Source organism: Euphorbia lathyris, chromosome 3 (genome assembly GCF_963576675.1).
Source record: "Euphorbia lathyris chromosome 3, ddEupLath1.1, whole genome shotgun sequence".
Taxonomy (NCBI): domain Eukaryota; kingdom Viridiplantae; phylum Streptophyta; class Magnoliopsida; order Malpighiales; family Euphorbiaceae; genus Euphorbia; species Euphorbia lathyris.
Window position 1 is genome coordinate 102,966,339 of NC_088912.1, and position 17,781 is coordinate 102,984,119.

General features: G+C 34.9%; 1 protein-coding gene across 1 annotated transcript; it reads left to right on the forward strand.

Moving 5' to 3' along the window:
- The first annotated feature begins 5,078 nt into the window (after window positions 1-5,078).
- LOC136223860 (GEM-like protein 7) lies at window positions 5,079-9,426 on the forward strand. The gene is made up of 4 exons (XM_066012031.1): window positions 5,079-5,269; window positions 5,363-5,443; window positions 7,023-7,300; window positions 9,114-9,426. The coding sequence occupies exons 1-4, from the start codon at window positions 5,155-5,157 to the stop codon at window positions 9,294-9,296; spliced, it is 657 nt and encodes a 218-aa protein (XP_065868103.1). The 5' UTR covers window positions 5,079-5,154; the 3' UTR covers window positions 9,297-9,426.
- The last annotated feature ends 8,355 nt before the right edge of the window (window positions 9,427-17,781 follow it).

Consider the following 17,781-nt stretch of genomic DNA (forward strand, 5'->3'; position numbering starts at 1 on the left):
AACATTGTTAAAAAGCTAGGAGGGTGTGTGAACTATAACTCTTTTATTATTCTTTGTTTATTCTCCAAATTTCATCTTCAACAAACTCAAGAATATAGTTTTTATTATTATCTCTACATCTCCGCACGCGAACGCCCTGAACTCGAAACGTATACAAATACCATGTCAAGAAACTATTTTATCCAAAAAATTTAAGTTTATAATTAAAGTTCAAGAATAAATTTTATTATTATTTCCAGATACATCTCTGTATGTGAATATATGTTAGACTTGAAGCGTGTACAACATAAGCTCATTTTATAACGTGTATAAAACTCTTGACCACTTATAACCATTCAATGGTGAAACTAGAATCTAAATAATGTTGGATTTTTAATATTAGTGCATGAGAAAATACTTTCTACTAGAAATAAATAAATAAATAAATAAATAAAAAAAAAAAAAAAAAAAAAAAAAAAGTAGACAATGAATCCTTAAAATATCTTTTTCTTTTGTGATCCTTAACCATTTGGCCATGTGAGACGTAGAGCGCTTGATGCGCCGGTTAGGAGAACGGAAGAGTGGCAAAGGGATGTAGTGGTGAGGGGTAGGGGAAGACCTAAGCAAACTTGGAGGAGGGTGATCGAGAGTGATATGAGTTTACTGGGAATTGATGAAAATATGGTAGTGGATAGGACAGAGTGGAGGGAGCGAATTTGTGTCGCTGACACGACTTGATTTCACGGTTATATATGATGGTTCATGTTAGCCGACCCCGAATCATTTCGAGACTAAGGCTTTGTTGTTGTTGTATCCTTAACCATTCGATATCATAAAAATTGCAATATATATAGATTTCTATGGTGATTTCAACAAAAAGAATTGAAATTAATTACTTAATTGGTGATTCTGCTACCCTTTTCACTTTTCCCTCAAAGTTGGCAAATAAAAAACATCTGAAAGATAAAGCTGACATGGCCATTTGCTAGCAGTTAGATTGCTTTCACACCAATTGGGTTTTCTTTTCAAATTAAGGATATAACTTCTGCAACATATTGCATATGGTTACTTTTGACTCAAATCTTATAATTAATTCTTTCTATTTTTTATTTTTGAATGAGATTCATTTTATTATTTTCGTGATTCTTTAGAGCCGCTTATTGTTCTGACATTTTATTCCAACATCACCCTCAGGGACCCAGGTAGGGCGGTAAATGAGCAGAGCCGTTCATGAGCGGCTCGGTGATCAGTTCGATAAAAGCTCGGCTCGACTCGGCTCGATTTGTAAACGAGCCGCTCGTGAACACGATTTACTGGTTCGGTCCGTAAACGAGCCAAGCTTGAGCAGGTCAAAGCTCGGCTCGAAAGCTCGCGAGCAGGCTCGATTAGAAAATTTATGAACAAATTTTAGTTTTGTAGAAAACTATATAGTTTTGTGTTAGTTCACAAATATCTAAACTTAATAGTATTTCATTTGCTATTAGATTAGTTCGTTCACGAGCATAATAAATGAGTAATAGACGAACTATTTGTAAGCATCTTGTTTATTTATTCACCAACTTTGCTTGTGAGCTTGTTAATGTACACAATTAAAGAGTTATTTGCGAGCAAACTTCACAAATATAATTAACAATTTACTCATAAACAATTCATGGTTAGATAATTTTCTTAATGAATCGAGTCCAAAAGAGGATTTTGGGCTCGAAACAAGCTCGAAGCTCGGCTCAAGCTCGTTGAGCAAGTCAAAGCTCGGCTCGGACTCGGCTCGTTAATTTTATAGCAAGCTCGGCTCGGACTCGAGTTCGTTAATTTTATAGCGAACCGAGCTTGAACAGGCCAAAGCTCGACTCAACCCGGCTCGATTACAGCCCTAGACCCAGGCCATTACAACTTTAGTGTCCATAACCTTTACGTGATTGCGTACCGACCTGATCCAAAGTAGGTGGTATCAAGGTAGAAGACCTAAGTAAGGAGTGACCTTAAGAGAGAAATAAACTGAATTTCACTTGAAAAATTGAAATAGAGTGGTTGAGGTTTATTTTGCATTGTGTGTATTCAATACATCTAGATGCATTATAAAGCTGCTGGGAGGATTTGGGTCAAAACCTATAATATCTATATGGTTTGGACCAGACTCGTACAATTGGTATTAGGGTCAACTCCAAAAGTATCTTCGAAAATGAATTAGGCGGAAGTTGGTGTGCTTGTAACGATCGAGTCTAGAGTAAGCCACGTCGTGGTAGAAGACATGAGCAAGAAGCGGTCCTAAAAATAAATTACTCATAAACTCTTAATAACATATAGAATTTATAAATAGATTTATTTTTAAATTACTTAAATTTGTCGTGTTGATACGACCAGCCACTCGTAAAAACTTATACTGTTCTAACGAGTTGATGAGTCAATCCACGGCATGACCTTTTTTCCGCGTTAAACACGATATGTTTACGACCCGAGCACCAACTCGTTAATTCTAACTCTAATTCATTTAATTTATAGATTACGTGTGTGATGACCTATTTTAATAGCACTAGAGCAGGGGCGGATACTGGGGGCCAGGGGCCGGCCGCCGAAACCACCATGATCACGAGTAGTTTTGGTCCCTTTGTCTCCACAAAATTTGACGCTGTAGTGGTTCCGGCACCCTGCCTCCAAGAAATTTAGATCGAATGTTTAACTAGACCCCCAAAGTTGGCCACGTCCTGTTAGGCACTTTTAAATCCAAAATTCCTTTTTTTTTTTTACCTGTTAGACCTCTTTAAATTCAAAATTCTAATTTTTTTTACTTGTTAGGCCTAAATATAAAATTCTAATTGTTTTTTTTTTTTTTTTTTTTTGCTTATTAGGCCCTCCTTAAATCTAAATTTCTAAATTTTTTTGGGATGCTTTCTAAATCCGATTTTTTCTACTGGACATAATTTTTTTAAAATGTGTTAAGAATGTAGTTTAATTTTGAGAACTCATTCAGATTATTACAGGTATATATACGAAAAAATTTGAACAATTTCGATTTACCAAAAAGAATTTACACACTACATGTAAAATCGGTTTCCGAACTGAACAATCTGTACTATTCGCCACGGCACTAAAGACATCATTTATATTCAAGCATGGTGTATTGGTCTAGTGCCCATTATTTCCTACTTCAGCAAAATGAATCCAACATCTAAAGAAACTTTCTATTTGACCAATTAAGAACATTTTCTTTTAAGAAAGTTATACTCTTTATTTCATAAACAAAGTTAGAAAGATCCATTCAAGAGAATTATAGTAATGCAATATGGTTATAACTTTATTAATTGAGTCTCCCATAATACACACTCTTCCTAGTTAAGCTTGCATCTTTATTAATTGGTTCCAGCTATTTGGGATGATTAATTACAATAAAAACCTAATAATTATATAATTGTATATAACTTTTAGGGCAAAATGAAAAACAAATATTTGTGATTTGCTCGTTTTGCAAATACAGTACTGTGGTTTAAGACTTTGCAAACTCAGATGTGTCATTTGTGTTGTTTAGAGTTAAAAGATTTATAAGTCAAATGACGAATCAAAAAATATTTGTAGTCTAGTTCATTTGCAGATTAAGGACATATATATGAGTAATTTGCATACTCGGTTTTTATACATATTCCAAATCGCTCTTTTTTGGGTTGATAACAGGAAAATAATCATGCTAGACATATGGATCAATGAGCGATTCGGAACAAGTGTGTAATCGCTTTTACCACGTGGATATTAACGCCCATGGCTATATTCACGCTGATAATTGCTAGTGTTGGGCTTTGGAGACTAATAGATTGGCCGAACTGCAGCGATAGGCCCAACTTCAGCGATCCAAATTTTTTTTTAGAGTTTCTTGGGCGATTAGGGCTTCTTGAGGAGTATAAATATAGCCTCTTTCTTTGTAATCTGTATCTCGAAAATTATAGTGAAATATCCTGGCTTGATAGTGTCCGCAGACGTAGTCATTCAAATTGAGTGGCGAACTGGGTAAACAATTCTTGTGTGTTTGTTTGTTTTTCGTTTATCGTAATTGTGAGATGACAGCTTTACGTACCTAACGTCTCCAGGTCCACAAAAGAATATTTTCCATTGACGTCCTTACATGTGTTTTGAGTCTTTACTAGGACGCACAAACTACTAAACTATCGGGATTTGCTCAAAACATCCTATAAATAGAAGATGTAGTTGCATATCTAAAGGTATATTATCACTGAACCCTATAATTCTACTATTCTTCACCTTCTTTCTCGAAAACGTTTCTAATTTAAGCATCAGTGAGGTCGCCGGTTAGCCGCGCGTTGGTTGATTTTTTTTTATCTTATTTCATAAAGGTGTTCTGTGAAACCACACCCATGAGTTCCTCCTGCTGTTTTGCCGCATCAGGAGTAACTAGGATGGCAATAATTTTTGACAAAAAATAATTAAATTTGCATACTTTTAAACCATATGTTGGTGTTCACAAGTTGGTCAAATCCAGGGGCGGAGACAGGGGGGCGGAGGGGCTCAGCCCCCTTCGGACGCCGGAACCACCATGGTTACGAGTAGTTTCGGCCCTCCTATCTCCATAAAATTTAAGGTTGTAGTGATTCTGGTCCCTTTGTTTCCAAGAAATTTAGATCGGGTGCTATATTAGCATCCCAAAATTAAGTCTTCTCTAAATCCAAAATTTCAATTTTGTTGGGATGTTAAGTCCAAATTTCTAATTTTTTTCGGCTTGTTAGGCTCACATTAAATAGAAATTTTATTTTGGCTTATTAGACTTTAAATCCGAATTTTTTCTATTACACACCAATTTAGAAAAAACAAAAATTTACAGGCCACTTATAAAATCCGTCCACCCAACAGAACAATCTTATATTCGCCACTGGTCAAATCACATTCATTTTTTTCCTAACTTTTAATTTGCTAATACAGACTGAGAATTATATCTCTCAAAAGGAGACTTGAGACATTGTAACAAAACTTTAACATTCTTTACAATCTTTGTTATCTTCAGATGTCAATCATGAGACCTTTTTGTTGTGAATGAACCTTAAATGACTCATTATTCCACTAAGTTTTTCAACCTTTAAATACATTAAAATGAGTGATATCAGATTCAGGCATATCAGAACACTAATATTCTCTTCCTTTTGTCTCTACATTTAGAGAATCTTTCTACACAAAATGAAGAACTTATTTGAAAATCAAGTGATTGGGATTCCAATAATCTCAGAATCATATAGACTTGGAAGACCAAGGGGATATTTAATTGATTCTGCTTCTGGTGGATTCAAGCAAAGTATGAACTCTCACCCTTTGGGCTCTCAAACTTATTTCATTTTCCAAGTTGAAAAATGTTGATCATTGAGATGTTTTGTTGGTTATGTTGCAGGTAAACGAGATTCTGTGTTGAAGATGATGAATAAATTAGAGAAGAAAGCTGACAATTTCGCGCAATGTTTTCAAGAGCATGGTAAATACTTTTGTCTTTGCGGCTATTGAAGTTTGGGGTCTATTTCATAAATGTCAGTCAACTTACTTTTTTCTATAAAATCAGTCAATTTCGCATTTGATTTTAATAACGTCATCGCGGTCAAGTCATGTATAAAAACTCACTGGAATATTGACACCCCATAAAAGACAGCTGAGTATATCCCAACTAAGCACTATGTCGGAAAGGAATAATTTTTTATGGTCTAGGATGTACCACATGATTGCCACGTTCATGCGATAAAAAAAAAGGATAAGGTACCAAAATAGGAATGAGATTTTTGGGGAAATATGTTTCATGTACAAAACAACACCAAGACTTAACGTTTAAAAAATAGTCAATTTAGGCCTCGATAACGAAATGTGTCACATCATTCATATTAATCCGTTAAATTCTGATTTCCCTCTACAATTGACAGAACTTAACGGAATAATATGAATAAGGTCTCACGTTCCATTATTGAGGCTTAATTGGTACTCTTTTTTAAACGTTAAGCCTAAAAATAGTGTAGTCTAAATTGATACTTTCTCAAAAACCTTAAACTTATTTTTGGTACTTTATCCCCGTAAAAAACACACATGTCCAATATGATGCTTAGTTAACTATATTTTATGACACGTCATTGTTCTAGTAAGTTTTTATACACAAATTGGTCGGAATGACTTTATTGAAATCAAATGTGAAGTACAATGATTTTAGGAATAAAATACAAATTTATTGCTATGGTTAATGGGGGAGAGTATAAAAGAATCCAGTCTCAAGCCTAACGTTTACAAAACGGTACAATTTCAAACCTTATTAACGGAAGATGAGTTTGGCCTTCGAATAAGACCTGAAACTACACTGTCTTGTAAAACTTACTCTTAATATTATATTGTTTCGTACGTAAAGACTAAATTCGTTTTCCTCGGATTAAATTTGTAGCTTATACCCATGATTTTAGTAAACAAAAAAAGGGTTAAGGTGCAAAAATACCCCTAACGTTGATAACTTGGGTCAATTTGAGAAATAATTCATCAAACTATTTCTCGGTCATGAATCTTGTCATCTACACTTCACACGTGCGTCATTTTATCAGTAATAAATCACAAACATATGTTGGGATGTGAAAAAAAAAATAAAAAAGTATACTGTCTTTTGTACAAATTAGATAAAAAAAAATTCAAAAAATTCACCAAATTTATAAATATTAATCTCCAATTTTATTATTAAATTATAAAAAATATGAAATCATTTTTTTTAGAATGAATTGTTATGCAATTGGTCTAGAAGAATGAACAAAAATATATGTGTTTTATAATGTTGTCTGAAATTGACCCAATTTATCAACGTTAGTGGTAAAATTGCTCTCGGCTTCCAATGTTAAGGGTAAAATTGCACCATTTTAGATGCTAGGGGTAAAATTGATCCTGACCTAAAACGTTAAGGGTATTTTTGCACCTTAAAATGAAGTTTAGTAAACTTTATTGAATGGGTTTCAGACTTCAATGACCATGATGCATTTTTATCCCTGAATTGAATGAAAAGCTAAAACCTTTTATTGATTTTTTTGAAACTGCAGTAAGGTTGGGGCCAAATATAAGTGAAACAGTGAAAGGGAAGTTAAGTTTAGGGGTTAAAATTGTGAAAGTTGGAGGTGTGGACAGGATTTTCAAAGAATTATTCAGAGTTAAAGAAGAAGAAGATAAACTAGTAAAAGTGTCACAATGCTATCTCTCAACAACAGCAGGTCCAATTGCAGGTCTCTTGTTCATCTCCAATCACAACCTTGCTTTTTGCAGTGAAAGATCAATCAAATTTTCTTCTCCAAATGCAAATTCAATTAGAGCCCATTACAAGGTAACTTCAAACAACCCAGAAAGTTCAATTCTTTCTTTTGTTGCACTGTTCGGTTGGGGGTCCGATTTTACACGTGGTTTCTAAGAAAAAAAAATTTGCTAAATCCAACTTGTTCTAATTTTTTTTCGTATATATACGTATTATAATCAGAGTGGTGAAAAACCAATTTTTAAGTACTAATGTAAAACTTTTTAGAATTAAGCTATATTGTGCTTAAGATTCTTAACATTTAAAAAAAGATTGTGTCTAATAGAAAAAATTTGGATTTAGGAAGGGTCTAATAGGCCAAAAATTTGGAAATTTTGATTTAACAAGGGCCTCACAGGTCAAAAAAATTAGAAATTTGGATCTAAGGAGGGCCAACATGCAAAAAGAAATTAGAATTTTGGATTTAGAGAGTGACTAACAGGCCAAAAAAAATTGATTTAGACAGGACCTGGGCCAATTTTTGGTTGCTAATTCAGCATCCGATCTAAATTTCTTGAAAACAAAAGGACGGAACCACCATAACCTCAAATTTTATAGAAACAGTGGGATCATGGTGGTTCTAATGGCCGGAGGGGCTGGCCCGCTTGTCTCTGCCCCTAATTGTTTGTAGGGGTAGAGGGAGGGGATCATGGAGAAAAATTTCTAGAACGGTCCGGGATCAAACTAGTCATGTCAACACAATGTGTCCACATCTGAGTGCTCCATGACTAGTTGGTCCCGAACCACTATAGAACTTCTCGTAATATAGAGTCTTTTGACTGTCAGAGTTAGGGGAGAAATAAAGAAAATTCAGTATTACCGGTAGAAATGTTTGTGTAAATGTAAATAACATCCCCGTTAATTTCAGTCTATTAAGAATTTGTAGCGGATTTAGTATTAGTGACGAAATCTAATAGACAAAGTTGCCCTTAATGCTTAATCCCAACAAAAAATCTGTAGATTGTTTATAAATTTTCGTTTATTGACCCTTCGAGTATCTTGTTCTGACTCTGTCATTGACTATAAGTACAGAATTTCATATATTTTTTCATGAATTTGTACAATATGTTAGAAATTAATATAAGATTTATGATTGGATCTTAAACTGTTAGTTAAAATGGTTTCATGACACAATAGTCCCATTTTGGGCCTGGACTCTATGCGTCACACTCCCCATCTAGACCCAGGGTCGTTCATGTGGATCGTATATCTCAGAGTATGTTAATATCTGAGTGGTCTATGACCAATTGGTCTAAGATCACTGTAGGTCTTTTCATCGTGGAGGGTCCATTGACCGTGCGACTCGAGGAGAAATATAGCATCACTCATGAAATCTAACGAAAAATGGCATTGCTGATTCTTAACCTCCATAAAAGTTGTAGTTTTAACCAATTTTCGTCGGGTAAATTACATTCGTGGTGTACAATTTTTATCCTATTTCACATTTTAGTGTACAATCTTCAATTTTGTACACAAAATTATACAACCTTTTGGTGACCTCTCACTAAAGTATTCCGCCGGTAATTATGATCGGTCAACGCAAAGTCAACGTGTCACGTCAGCACGTTGACCTTCCTAAAAGTCAAAATTGCTGACGTGGTGCGTTGACTTTGCGTTGACCGATCATAATTACCGGTTGTATACTTTAGTAGGAGGTCATCAAAAGGTTGTACAGTTTTATGTGCGAAATTGGAGGTTGTATACTAAAATGTAAAATATGACAAGATTGTACACCACGTATGTAATTTATCCAATTTTCATCCATAGACACGTTGAGTATTTTGTTCTGACTCCGCGACTTATTATAAACACAGAAATTCACATATTTTTTCATTAATTTGTGCAGGTTTTGATTCCATTAACAAAAGTTAAAGCAATTAACAAGAGTGAGAATATGAAGAATCCATCCCAAAAGTACATGGAAATAGTTACTCTAGATCATTTTGATTTTTGGTTTATGGGTTTCTTAAATTATGAGAAGACATTTAAATGTCTTCAGCAGATAGCTAATCTTCCTAAACTTGCTTAATTAGTGACTTAATGATTGTAATTAATCAAGTTTTGTTTATCAAGTTTCATCTATTAAAATTTTGAGAATTATACATTCATTTCTCTTATGTAATCATTTTCGGGTAATATGTAACCACGATTACTAACATTTAAAGTTCGTTTGAAAAAAGTCGATAAATTTTACTATCCTCCGGAAGTAACATCCAACCAATCAAAATAGTTTTATTAGTACAGAAGATTGGCATAAAGAAGCAAATCTATATATGTGACGTTAATTGATTCGTTAGGTGTATTGCTCTCGAAATATTCTAAGTATTTTCAAAACAAGTCATTAAATTTTGTTTAATTTTATTTTAATAAAATTACTCAATTTTAAATTTGATTTCATTAAACCTATTTCATCTAATTTTTGTAAAAAAAGAAAAAAAAAATCAAAATGTTAACATGTCACTGATAGGGACGTTTTGTCCCTATCTTTTTAGCGTGATTTACGGTATTTTGAGCTAATAATTAAATTTAATTACAAAAATAAATGTATTTTGATCAAATAATAAAATGTGTACTTTTGATAATTGTTATCCCTTTTTAATAATATTTTAGAGAAATAAAGAATCAAATAATATCGGTGTTCGTAGTTGTGCTTTGCAGGTTTGGGATAAACACACGGGATGCAAAAGACGGTAAAGAAATGGAATGATTCCATGACCCACGCAGAGCGTACCAGGTGCCCACTAAATTATGGCAGTCAACAAATCAACCTTATCTTCGTCCCCAGTCAACTGTGTTCCACGTGGAGCTTGAAATGCTCCACGCTCCGCGTAGAACCTTGATACAAATAACGAAAGTCCAGAAGCTCATCCACGCGGAGCTTGGCCAGCACCACACGGAGCGTGGACCAAGTCAACTATTTAGGGATTCAGCCTTTCAGTGTTTGAAATCTGCAACGCATAAGGAAACATGTTCCACGCGGAGCGTGACCGTTAATTTCAACTGCAAATGTGAATCATCCCGAAGACCTCTGTAATTACGATTATGCCTCGAGCTTGATTTATGTATAAATAGGAGTGCTTGGTACTCATTTAGGCATTCAGATTTTGTGTAATAAAACTCTATCACCTTGAGAGCTTGTGTAATCCTTCCGTTACTCCGTCGAAGTTCCATTCCATCCGCATTCCCAAGTTCGAGAGTTCCACCTCCAAGTCCTAAGAGATGGCTTTGAGTCCGGTTAGCTAGTTCTAAGGGCTGATTCTTTCTTCCCTTCCTAATTGTTAATTAGCTTACACCCTTCCTATGTACTAGGCTTGGTTGTATTCCGCATTTACGCGTTCCACAGTTATAATATATGATTTGCGATTTCAGTTTCTTTATATGTGTCGTTATTTATTACTTGCTTTGATATTGATAATTGATTATTGTGTAAGTTGATTACGAACTCCGAAATCCATTAGGATTCATATAGGTGTTGTCTTACCGGAATCGACAACCCATAAACCGTAGAAATTGACAAGTCACGGAACTTACGGACCCTAGTTTCTGATCCTAAGAATTAGAATCACCTTAAGAGGGAGCTACGATCTAAGCACTTCACGGGGTTGGTCGGTTTATACGTAATCGTCTTTGCAAGAGTAAACAATTATTCGTATATGTTCTGAAATAGTATTTATTGTATGTTGTAACTTATCATTACCCGTATCACTCCATTAGAGTTTGAACTACACAAGTCTGTCTCACCCATAGTTTAGGAGTAGTTATAGTTGTCACATAAACCCAAAATTAAAGTATTCACTGCCTAGATAACGAATAGAACCGAGTAATTTAATATTTATAGGTATAAATTCCGTGGATTCGATACCTGAACTTAACCAAATTTATTACTTGATATGATGGGGTACATTTATCCCTCATCAGTCACTAGATTTGAAATTTATTTTTAAGCTTTATTCTGTCCAAATTCACCTGAATTAATTTGGTAGATGTTTATCGAAAAAAAAAAAAAAAAAATCGGTACATTAATTTTTGTCGGTTATTATATAATAATAATAATAAGTCTATCTAGGAGTGTACCGTGTATCTAGGAGTGAGATCAGTCCGATATGGGAGGATTTGAAAATCTTTAAATAATTAGAATTATAATACAACTCAGTTCAATCAATCGTCCTTTAATTCCGTTCGGTTCGGAATCTTTTTATTCGGATATTGGAATCGTACGTGTTAAGCCTTGACTCTAATGAAAAAGTAAAAGCTTATGTTTATTGTCCAATTGTATTCAATAACTTTTTATTCTATTCCAATTGCATTTAATATACCTTTAATTTTATCCACTTTTCATTCAATAACTTTTTATTCATGTCCAATTATATTCAATAATTCCAAAAACCGAAAGTTTTGTATTATTTGTTTATTTGGTATTTTATTTTTGACACATGACGAACACTTTGATATGTAGTGAAATGTGTCTTTAATTTAATATGAAGATATCGAATATAATATATTAAGAATAAAGGATCATTTAAAAATTTTATACGTTGAGATTCACAGTTGAAATTTTAGATCATCCAACAAGAGATATATTAAAACCTTGAATAAAGATGAAGGTGAAAGAGTGCATTAAATGTCAATAACTAAGATAATAAGTATGAATGGTGCAAAACAAATAAAAGAATCGGGTATATAATATAGTATTAGAAAATGGGTTAGATTATGCTTACTTTGTTTTTCACAAAGTGAGCTTTACTTTGTTTTTACCACCATTAGATGAACTTACTTTGTTAAAGTCCACCATCATCTAATGGTGAAAAAAACAAAGTAAACTTTATTTTGTCAAAAAAAAAAACAAAGTAAGTACCATTAGAAAATAAAATATTTTTTAGCTATTTAGTTACGACATCGAAAATAAATAAATAAAATAAAAAAACCGTAGATAACTACTATTTTCAAATGGTACATCTATTGCCACCTATATTTGATTTAAAATATCAATTGTCATCCAGAATCTTAAATAGAAATGAAGGTGAAGAGTATATTAATTGGTTCATTGAATGAACTAAGGGTTTTATAATAAGCATGAATGGTCCAAAACAAATAAAAGAATATTAATCCTCGTTTGTTTGTATTTTAAAAAATTGTTTGTTTGTATTTTGAAAAATATTGGTTAAAAAAAATTATATTGGAAAATAAAATATTTTTTTTAATGTGTTTGGCTATAACACTGAAAAACAAAAAAAAAAAAAAAAGTGATGGTTACTATTTTCAAATGGTACATTGATTGATTGCCACCTATATTTCAAAACATCAATTGTTCCTTTCTGAAATTTCAAAAATTTCAATAAGAGGCTATTGAATTCAATTAGACAAGAATAAGAGTAAGAGGTTACTGAATCTAATTGACTAGACAAGAATATGAGGGGTATTGGATGTAATTGGATAAAAATAGAGATGTAATTCGATGCGCTTCGCTCCACTCCGCTCCGGGATAAGCCCTTTGGATATTATGAGCGATATCCAACAAATATCCACCTTGGCGAATAAATCTACCCCTTAGAAGATAAGCATCCTCTAGACACGCTGTGTGGACCGGCTACCACACTTTCTTAGCAACTGCGAATATCCAACAAGTCCAAACAATGTTTGAACTTGTCAGAAGTAAGTGGTTTGGTCAACATATCAGCTGCATTCTCTGAAGTATGAACTTTCAGCAACAAAATCCCCTCAGATGCAATCAACTCTTTGATCTTATGATACCTAACAGCAATGTGCTTGGTTCTAGTATGGTACACCTGATTCTTTGCCAAATAAATGGCACTCTGACTGTCACAATGTCATTCAACTCCACCTTGCCAAACACCCAATTCTTTCACCAATCTAGTAAGCCATAGAGCTTCCTTTGCAGCTTCAGCTAATGCCATATACTCTGCTTCAGTCGTTGACAATGCAACAGTAGACTGAAGAGTTGACCTCCAACAAATAGGTCCTCCACCTAGAGTAAACACATACCCAGTCATAGACCTCCTATTATCCAGAATACTGGCATAATCTGCATCCACATACCCTTCAACCAACGAATCACCATGTTGGCCACCAAATAATAACCCATGCCCAACAGTACCTTTCAAATACCTAAAGATCCATTTCACTGCCTCCCAATGTCGCCTTTCCTGGTTTAGACATGTATTTGCAAACTTGACTAACAGTATGAGCTAAATCAGGACGAGTGCATACCATAGCGTACATTAAGCACCCAACTGCACTAGCATAAGGAACCTTAGCCATATCTTCAATCTCCTCGTCTGTCTCAGGGCACTGTTCTTCAGAAAGTTGGAAGTGAATTGCTAATGGAGTGCTCACAAGCTTTGCATTGCTCATAGTGAATCTGTCTAACACCTTCTCAACATAACCTTGCTGAGTTAACCACAGTTTCCTAGAGCTTCTATCTCTGCGAATCTCCATCCCAAAAAATTTCTTTGCAGCCCCTAAGTCCTTCATATCAAATTCCTGGCTCAACAAAGCTTTCGAACCAACAACATCATCCATATTCTTGGCAGCAATCAACATATCATCAATATACAATAGCAGAAAAATAGAAGAACCATCAGTAAAGCTCTTAACATACACACAACAGTCATACTCACATCGCTTATAGCCAATCTGAATCATGTAGGAGTCAAACCGTTTATACCACTGCCTTGGGGACTGCTTGAGTCCATAAAAAGATTTCTTCAAACTGCAAACCAAATGCTCCTGGACGAGCTGAACGAAACCTTCAGGCTGCTGCATATAAATCTCCTCCTCTAAATAACCATGTGTTAGCGATATTTTGCGAATATGCTAATTTCAACCTTGTCACGTATGGTTAGGGTGCGGGCGTGCCAGAGGAATTATTCCTCAATTATGAAAAACGGTTACGTTTGTGAAATTGTGCGCCGAAAACATGAATTCTAAATCGAAGCGATTGGCGAGGGACGCAAGGATTGAAAAAGTCCCTCTTGGGTCTCTCGCGCCGTTATAGAAACTTTGCGAGATAAATTGTTTTTATTTAAGCTAAGCGTGTAAATTGAAGACGGAAAAATAAAGAAATTGAAGGTGCGAAATTAACACGAGATTTGGTGAAAATCGGTATTTTATTGATGTAAATCAAGGTTTGAATACATGTGTTTGAGGTAAGCATAAAATTGGAAATGAATTACAATTGAAGAATTTCTATACTAAACATATAGCTAATTCAATTGAAATGGAAGAAAAAATCAAATACAAGGAATTGAAATGCAATTGAAATAAACTGGAATTCAACAACAAACTCGGAGCCACAATAGCTATCTCGAATTGATGTTGAATTTTGGTATCGGCTGGAAGTTCTTGGAGGGCTGTGGTCGGTCGGGCCCGTACGGTATATGATCTTGGCAATGGCAAAACGTTGGTAGGCAAATGGAGCAGATTTAACCCTCAACTTCGGGAGGCTCGTTTGGATGCTTAAGAACACGGAATTGGACGAGTAAATAGGCTAAATTTAACTTCAGGAGGTCAGGAACAAACTTCTATAAAGGATCGAAAGCTAAAACGGATGCTAAGTAGACGAAATTGGGAGTTGAAAATAACTGGACGAATCTGGAAAATTCTGGAAACAGAATGTCTAAAAGAATTTGGGCTGGAAAAATCGGCTTGTAACTAGAGTTTCTGGGCACGGAATTGGGCAAATAAACACACTAGATCGAACTTCAGGACGTTAGGAACAACTTTATCGAAGGGATTGAAAGCAAAAAATGACTTTAAACAGACGGAATCGGGCTTTGAAAGTAGTTGGACGAATCTGGAAAATTGATTTGAAAACAGAATTATAGCTAGGAATTGAGTTGGAAAGGGCTTGGAGAGAGGCTATTGAAACTTGGATTAAAGCTGAAGAAGCTAAATGAGGGATTAAAACTAAGAAAAACGAAGAACGAAAAGAAGAACTTAGAAGAACTTGAAGAACTAGGAGCTAAGAGCTAAGAACTAAAAAGAGAGCATTGAGAGTAACCTTTAGAGAGGGGTTTTGTTGTGTGTTGAGTGTGATTTTTAATGAAGGGGAGGGGGCTATTTATAGTATTTTGGAGTGGTATTTTGGTAATTATTCAATGGCATTTTGGTAATTATTCACCAACTAACTCCAACTAACTCTAACCAACTAACTTAACTTCCTCAACTGCCGTTGACTGCTTCCGGAAGAGACGATACGCCCCGCGTATGTCCTACTACGCCCTGCGTGTTGTGGCTCCTGGGCCTTGTGCGTTTCATTGATGATGTTTACGCGTGGCGTCTCTGGTGTCACGTCCCGCGTAAAGGAGTACGCCCTGCGTATTGGCGGATACGCCCTGCGTATCCGTGCTTCTGATCTTGGAATACTCTGCGGATGCGTCTTACGCATGACGTATTGGCAAGTACGTCCCGCGTAAGAAAGTACGCCCTGTGTAAAGTGAAGGACGCGCTGCGTATTTGAGTCTCTGACATTTGATTTCTCCGGACGCCTTGTTTACGCGCTGCGTATGGAGGACACGCCCCGCGTGGTGCCGAACTCTCTCATGGGTTGGAGGTTAGTTTACACGTGTATTATTTTCTAGAAAATATAAACTATATCCTAAAAAAATAACCCAAGCATTTTATATACATAAAAATAATTATTTTATTTTTTGGACCAACAATTGCCCCCCTCTTTTGTGTATAAATTGACTAGAATTGAAAATTTGTACACAAAAGAATGTATTTAGGATTATTTTTTTGTGCTAATGTGAGAAATAAAGCAGGAAAATTACAAAGCAATATGTACGCCGAAATTATTGGAGATAATTGTACAAAAATAAATAATAACAAACTTGACCTCATGACCGATGAATGGTTTGAGATCAAAACAGTTGTTCAGAACAGTTGTTTGATGGGATTAAATTTGATTCAGATCAAATAAATACCAAAAGCTTGGTTCTGAGATAATTGGTACTTTAGAATCACGGATTGCTTTTGAAAAGGGTATGGAAATGGTTTGCAACGAGAGAATGGCTCGTAATAATGAAAAATATCTTGAAGCTATAATAATGATTAATTTGGACACAACTGGCTCGAATTGAGGAGTGGATAATGTTTGTCTAAGCTAAATGGACTTCTAGAACAATCAGATTGGAATTTGTCGAATTGGAGAAATTGGACGTGTCGAAATTATTTGAATACACGAGTTACCCGATGTAAGAAAAATCAAATGGCAATGGGGTGATTTCGAGTGAGAAAATTGAGGTTATAGGAAATCGTTTTGAACAAAATGAAAGTTGAGAGTTATGATTTGGATATCAACGAAGAAATTGAGATTGGTTTTGAAGGAAAAGGTGGTTTATGACGGATGAAATCAATTTTGGGGAAAAAGCTAACCAGAACAGTTGTTTGATGGAAATTATGATTTTGAGATCAATAATTTCCAAAAGCTTGGTTCTAGGTATTTTAATTAACCGGAATCAACTAATAGATAACAAGTACGATTTAGAAATGGTAATGATTGCGTGTTCTGGTTTGTGAGTTAGAGTTTGAAGCAAATGAAGAAGAAAATGCGAAAACAAAGTAGAAAATATGAACCAAATGGAAGCATGAACATAAATAATTTATTTTGAAAACTGAAATATTTTTTCTTTTTTTTTTTTTTGTGCTGGCAAAAACGCCAACTTATTTTGACCATAAATGGTCTTATGGGCTATGTTGTAAGTACAACATTATGTTATCGCCTCATACAACAAAATGCTCAGTAACATCTCTACAAGAGGGATATGAGTTTCCATGTCTAGATTCTTATTTTCATGACTCTCTTTCCGCATAATAAAAAGTATTGGTAAACTAGAGTCTACATAAATAAACAAGGTTAAGAAGTAAAAACCTCGTGACTTGTTCGGATGGTAGGAAAGTTGAAGTAGACTGGCGAAAAGAAGAATCATGGTCTGCAAACTTGGTCCCCAATTTGAGTTAACAAACTTCATGGTGATCATAGGCTCTGGAAAAACATGAGTTGTTGGAAGAATCATTAGAGGTATTTCTGATGTGGATTCTCGATTAACTTCTCGATCTTGACTGCCCCCCAAACCATGATCATAAAAGTTTTCTTCATCGTGACCGAGTTGCGACTTACAATCGTAGAAAACATCTTCATGTGCTTCTGAAGCCACTTCTTTGATATCACAACTTTTCATAAAATCTTCTGATTTTAAATACTTCACAAGAATGAGAGATACTTCTAGAATAAATTCTGAATCATAGCTCCAAGAAACATCTTCCTCATCTTCTTGAATTTCTATAGGTGATTCATGCATGCCTCCCGAGTTAGAAGTGTTTGATGGGTCATCACCCTCCCGACTGAAATCCGAATTGAGATCATGAGATATATCTTCATCCTCTTCCTGGGCTAGTACAACTGCCTTCTTGTTCGTGTCAGGACTCCATAGAACTTCCATTGTCGTTGGGGCATTTGCATTTCTGGGCAACACTTCTAGAGTGGGTTCTTG

Bases quoted from the DNA above. Each gene is read 5' to 3' on its own strand.
- LOC136223860 (XM_066012031.1), top strand. From the start codon at position 5,155: ATGAAGAACTTATTTGAAAATCAAGTGATTGGGATTCCAATAATCTCA. The intron at 5,444-7,022 runs GTAAATACTTTT...TTGAAACTGCAG, and splicing joins GCAATGTTTTCAAGAGCATG to TAAGGTTGGGGCCAAATATA. The intron at 7,301-9,113 runs GTAACTTCAAAC...TAATTTGTGCAG, and splicing joins CAATTAGAGCCCATTACAAG to GTTTTGATTCCATTAACAAA.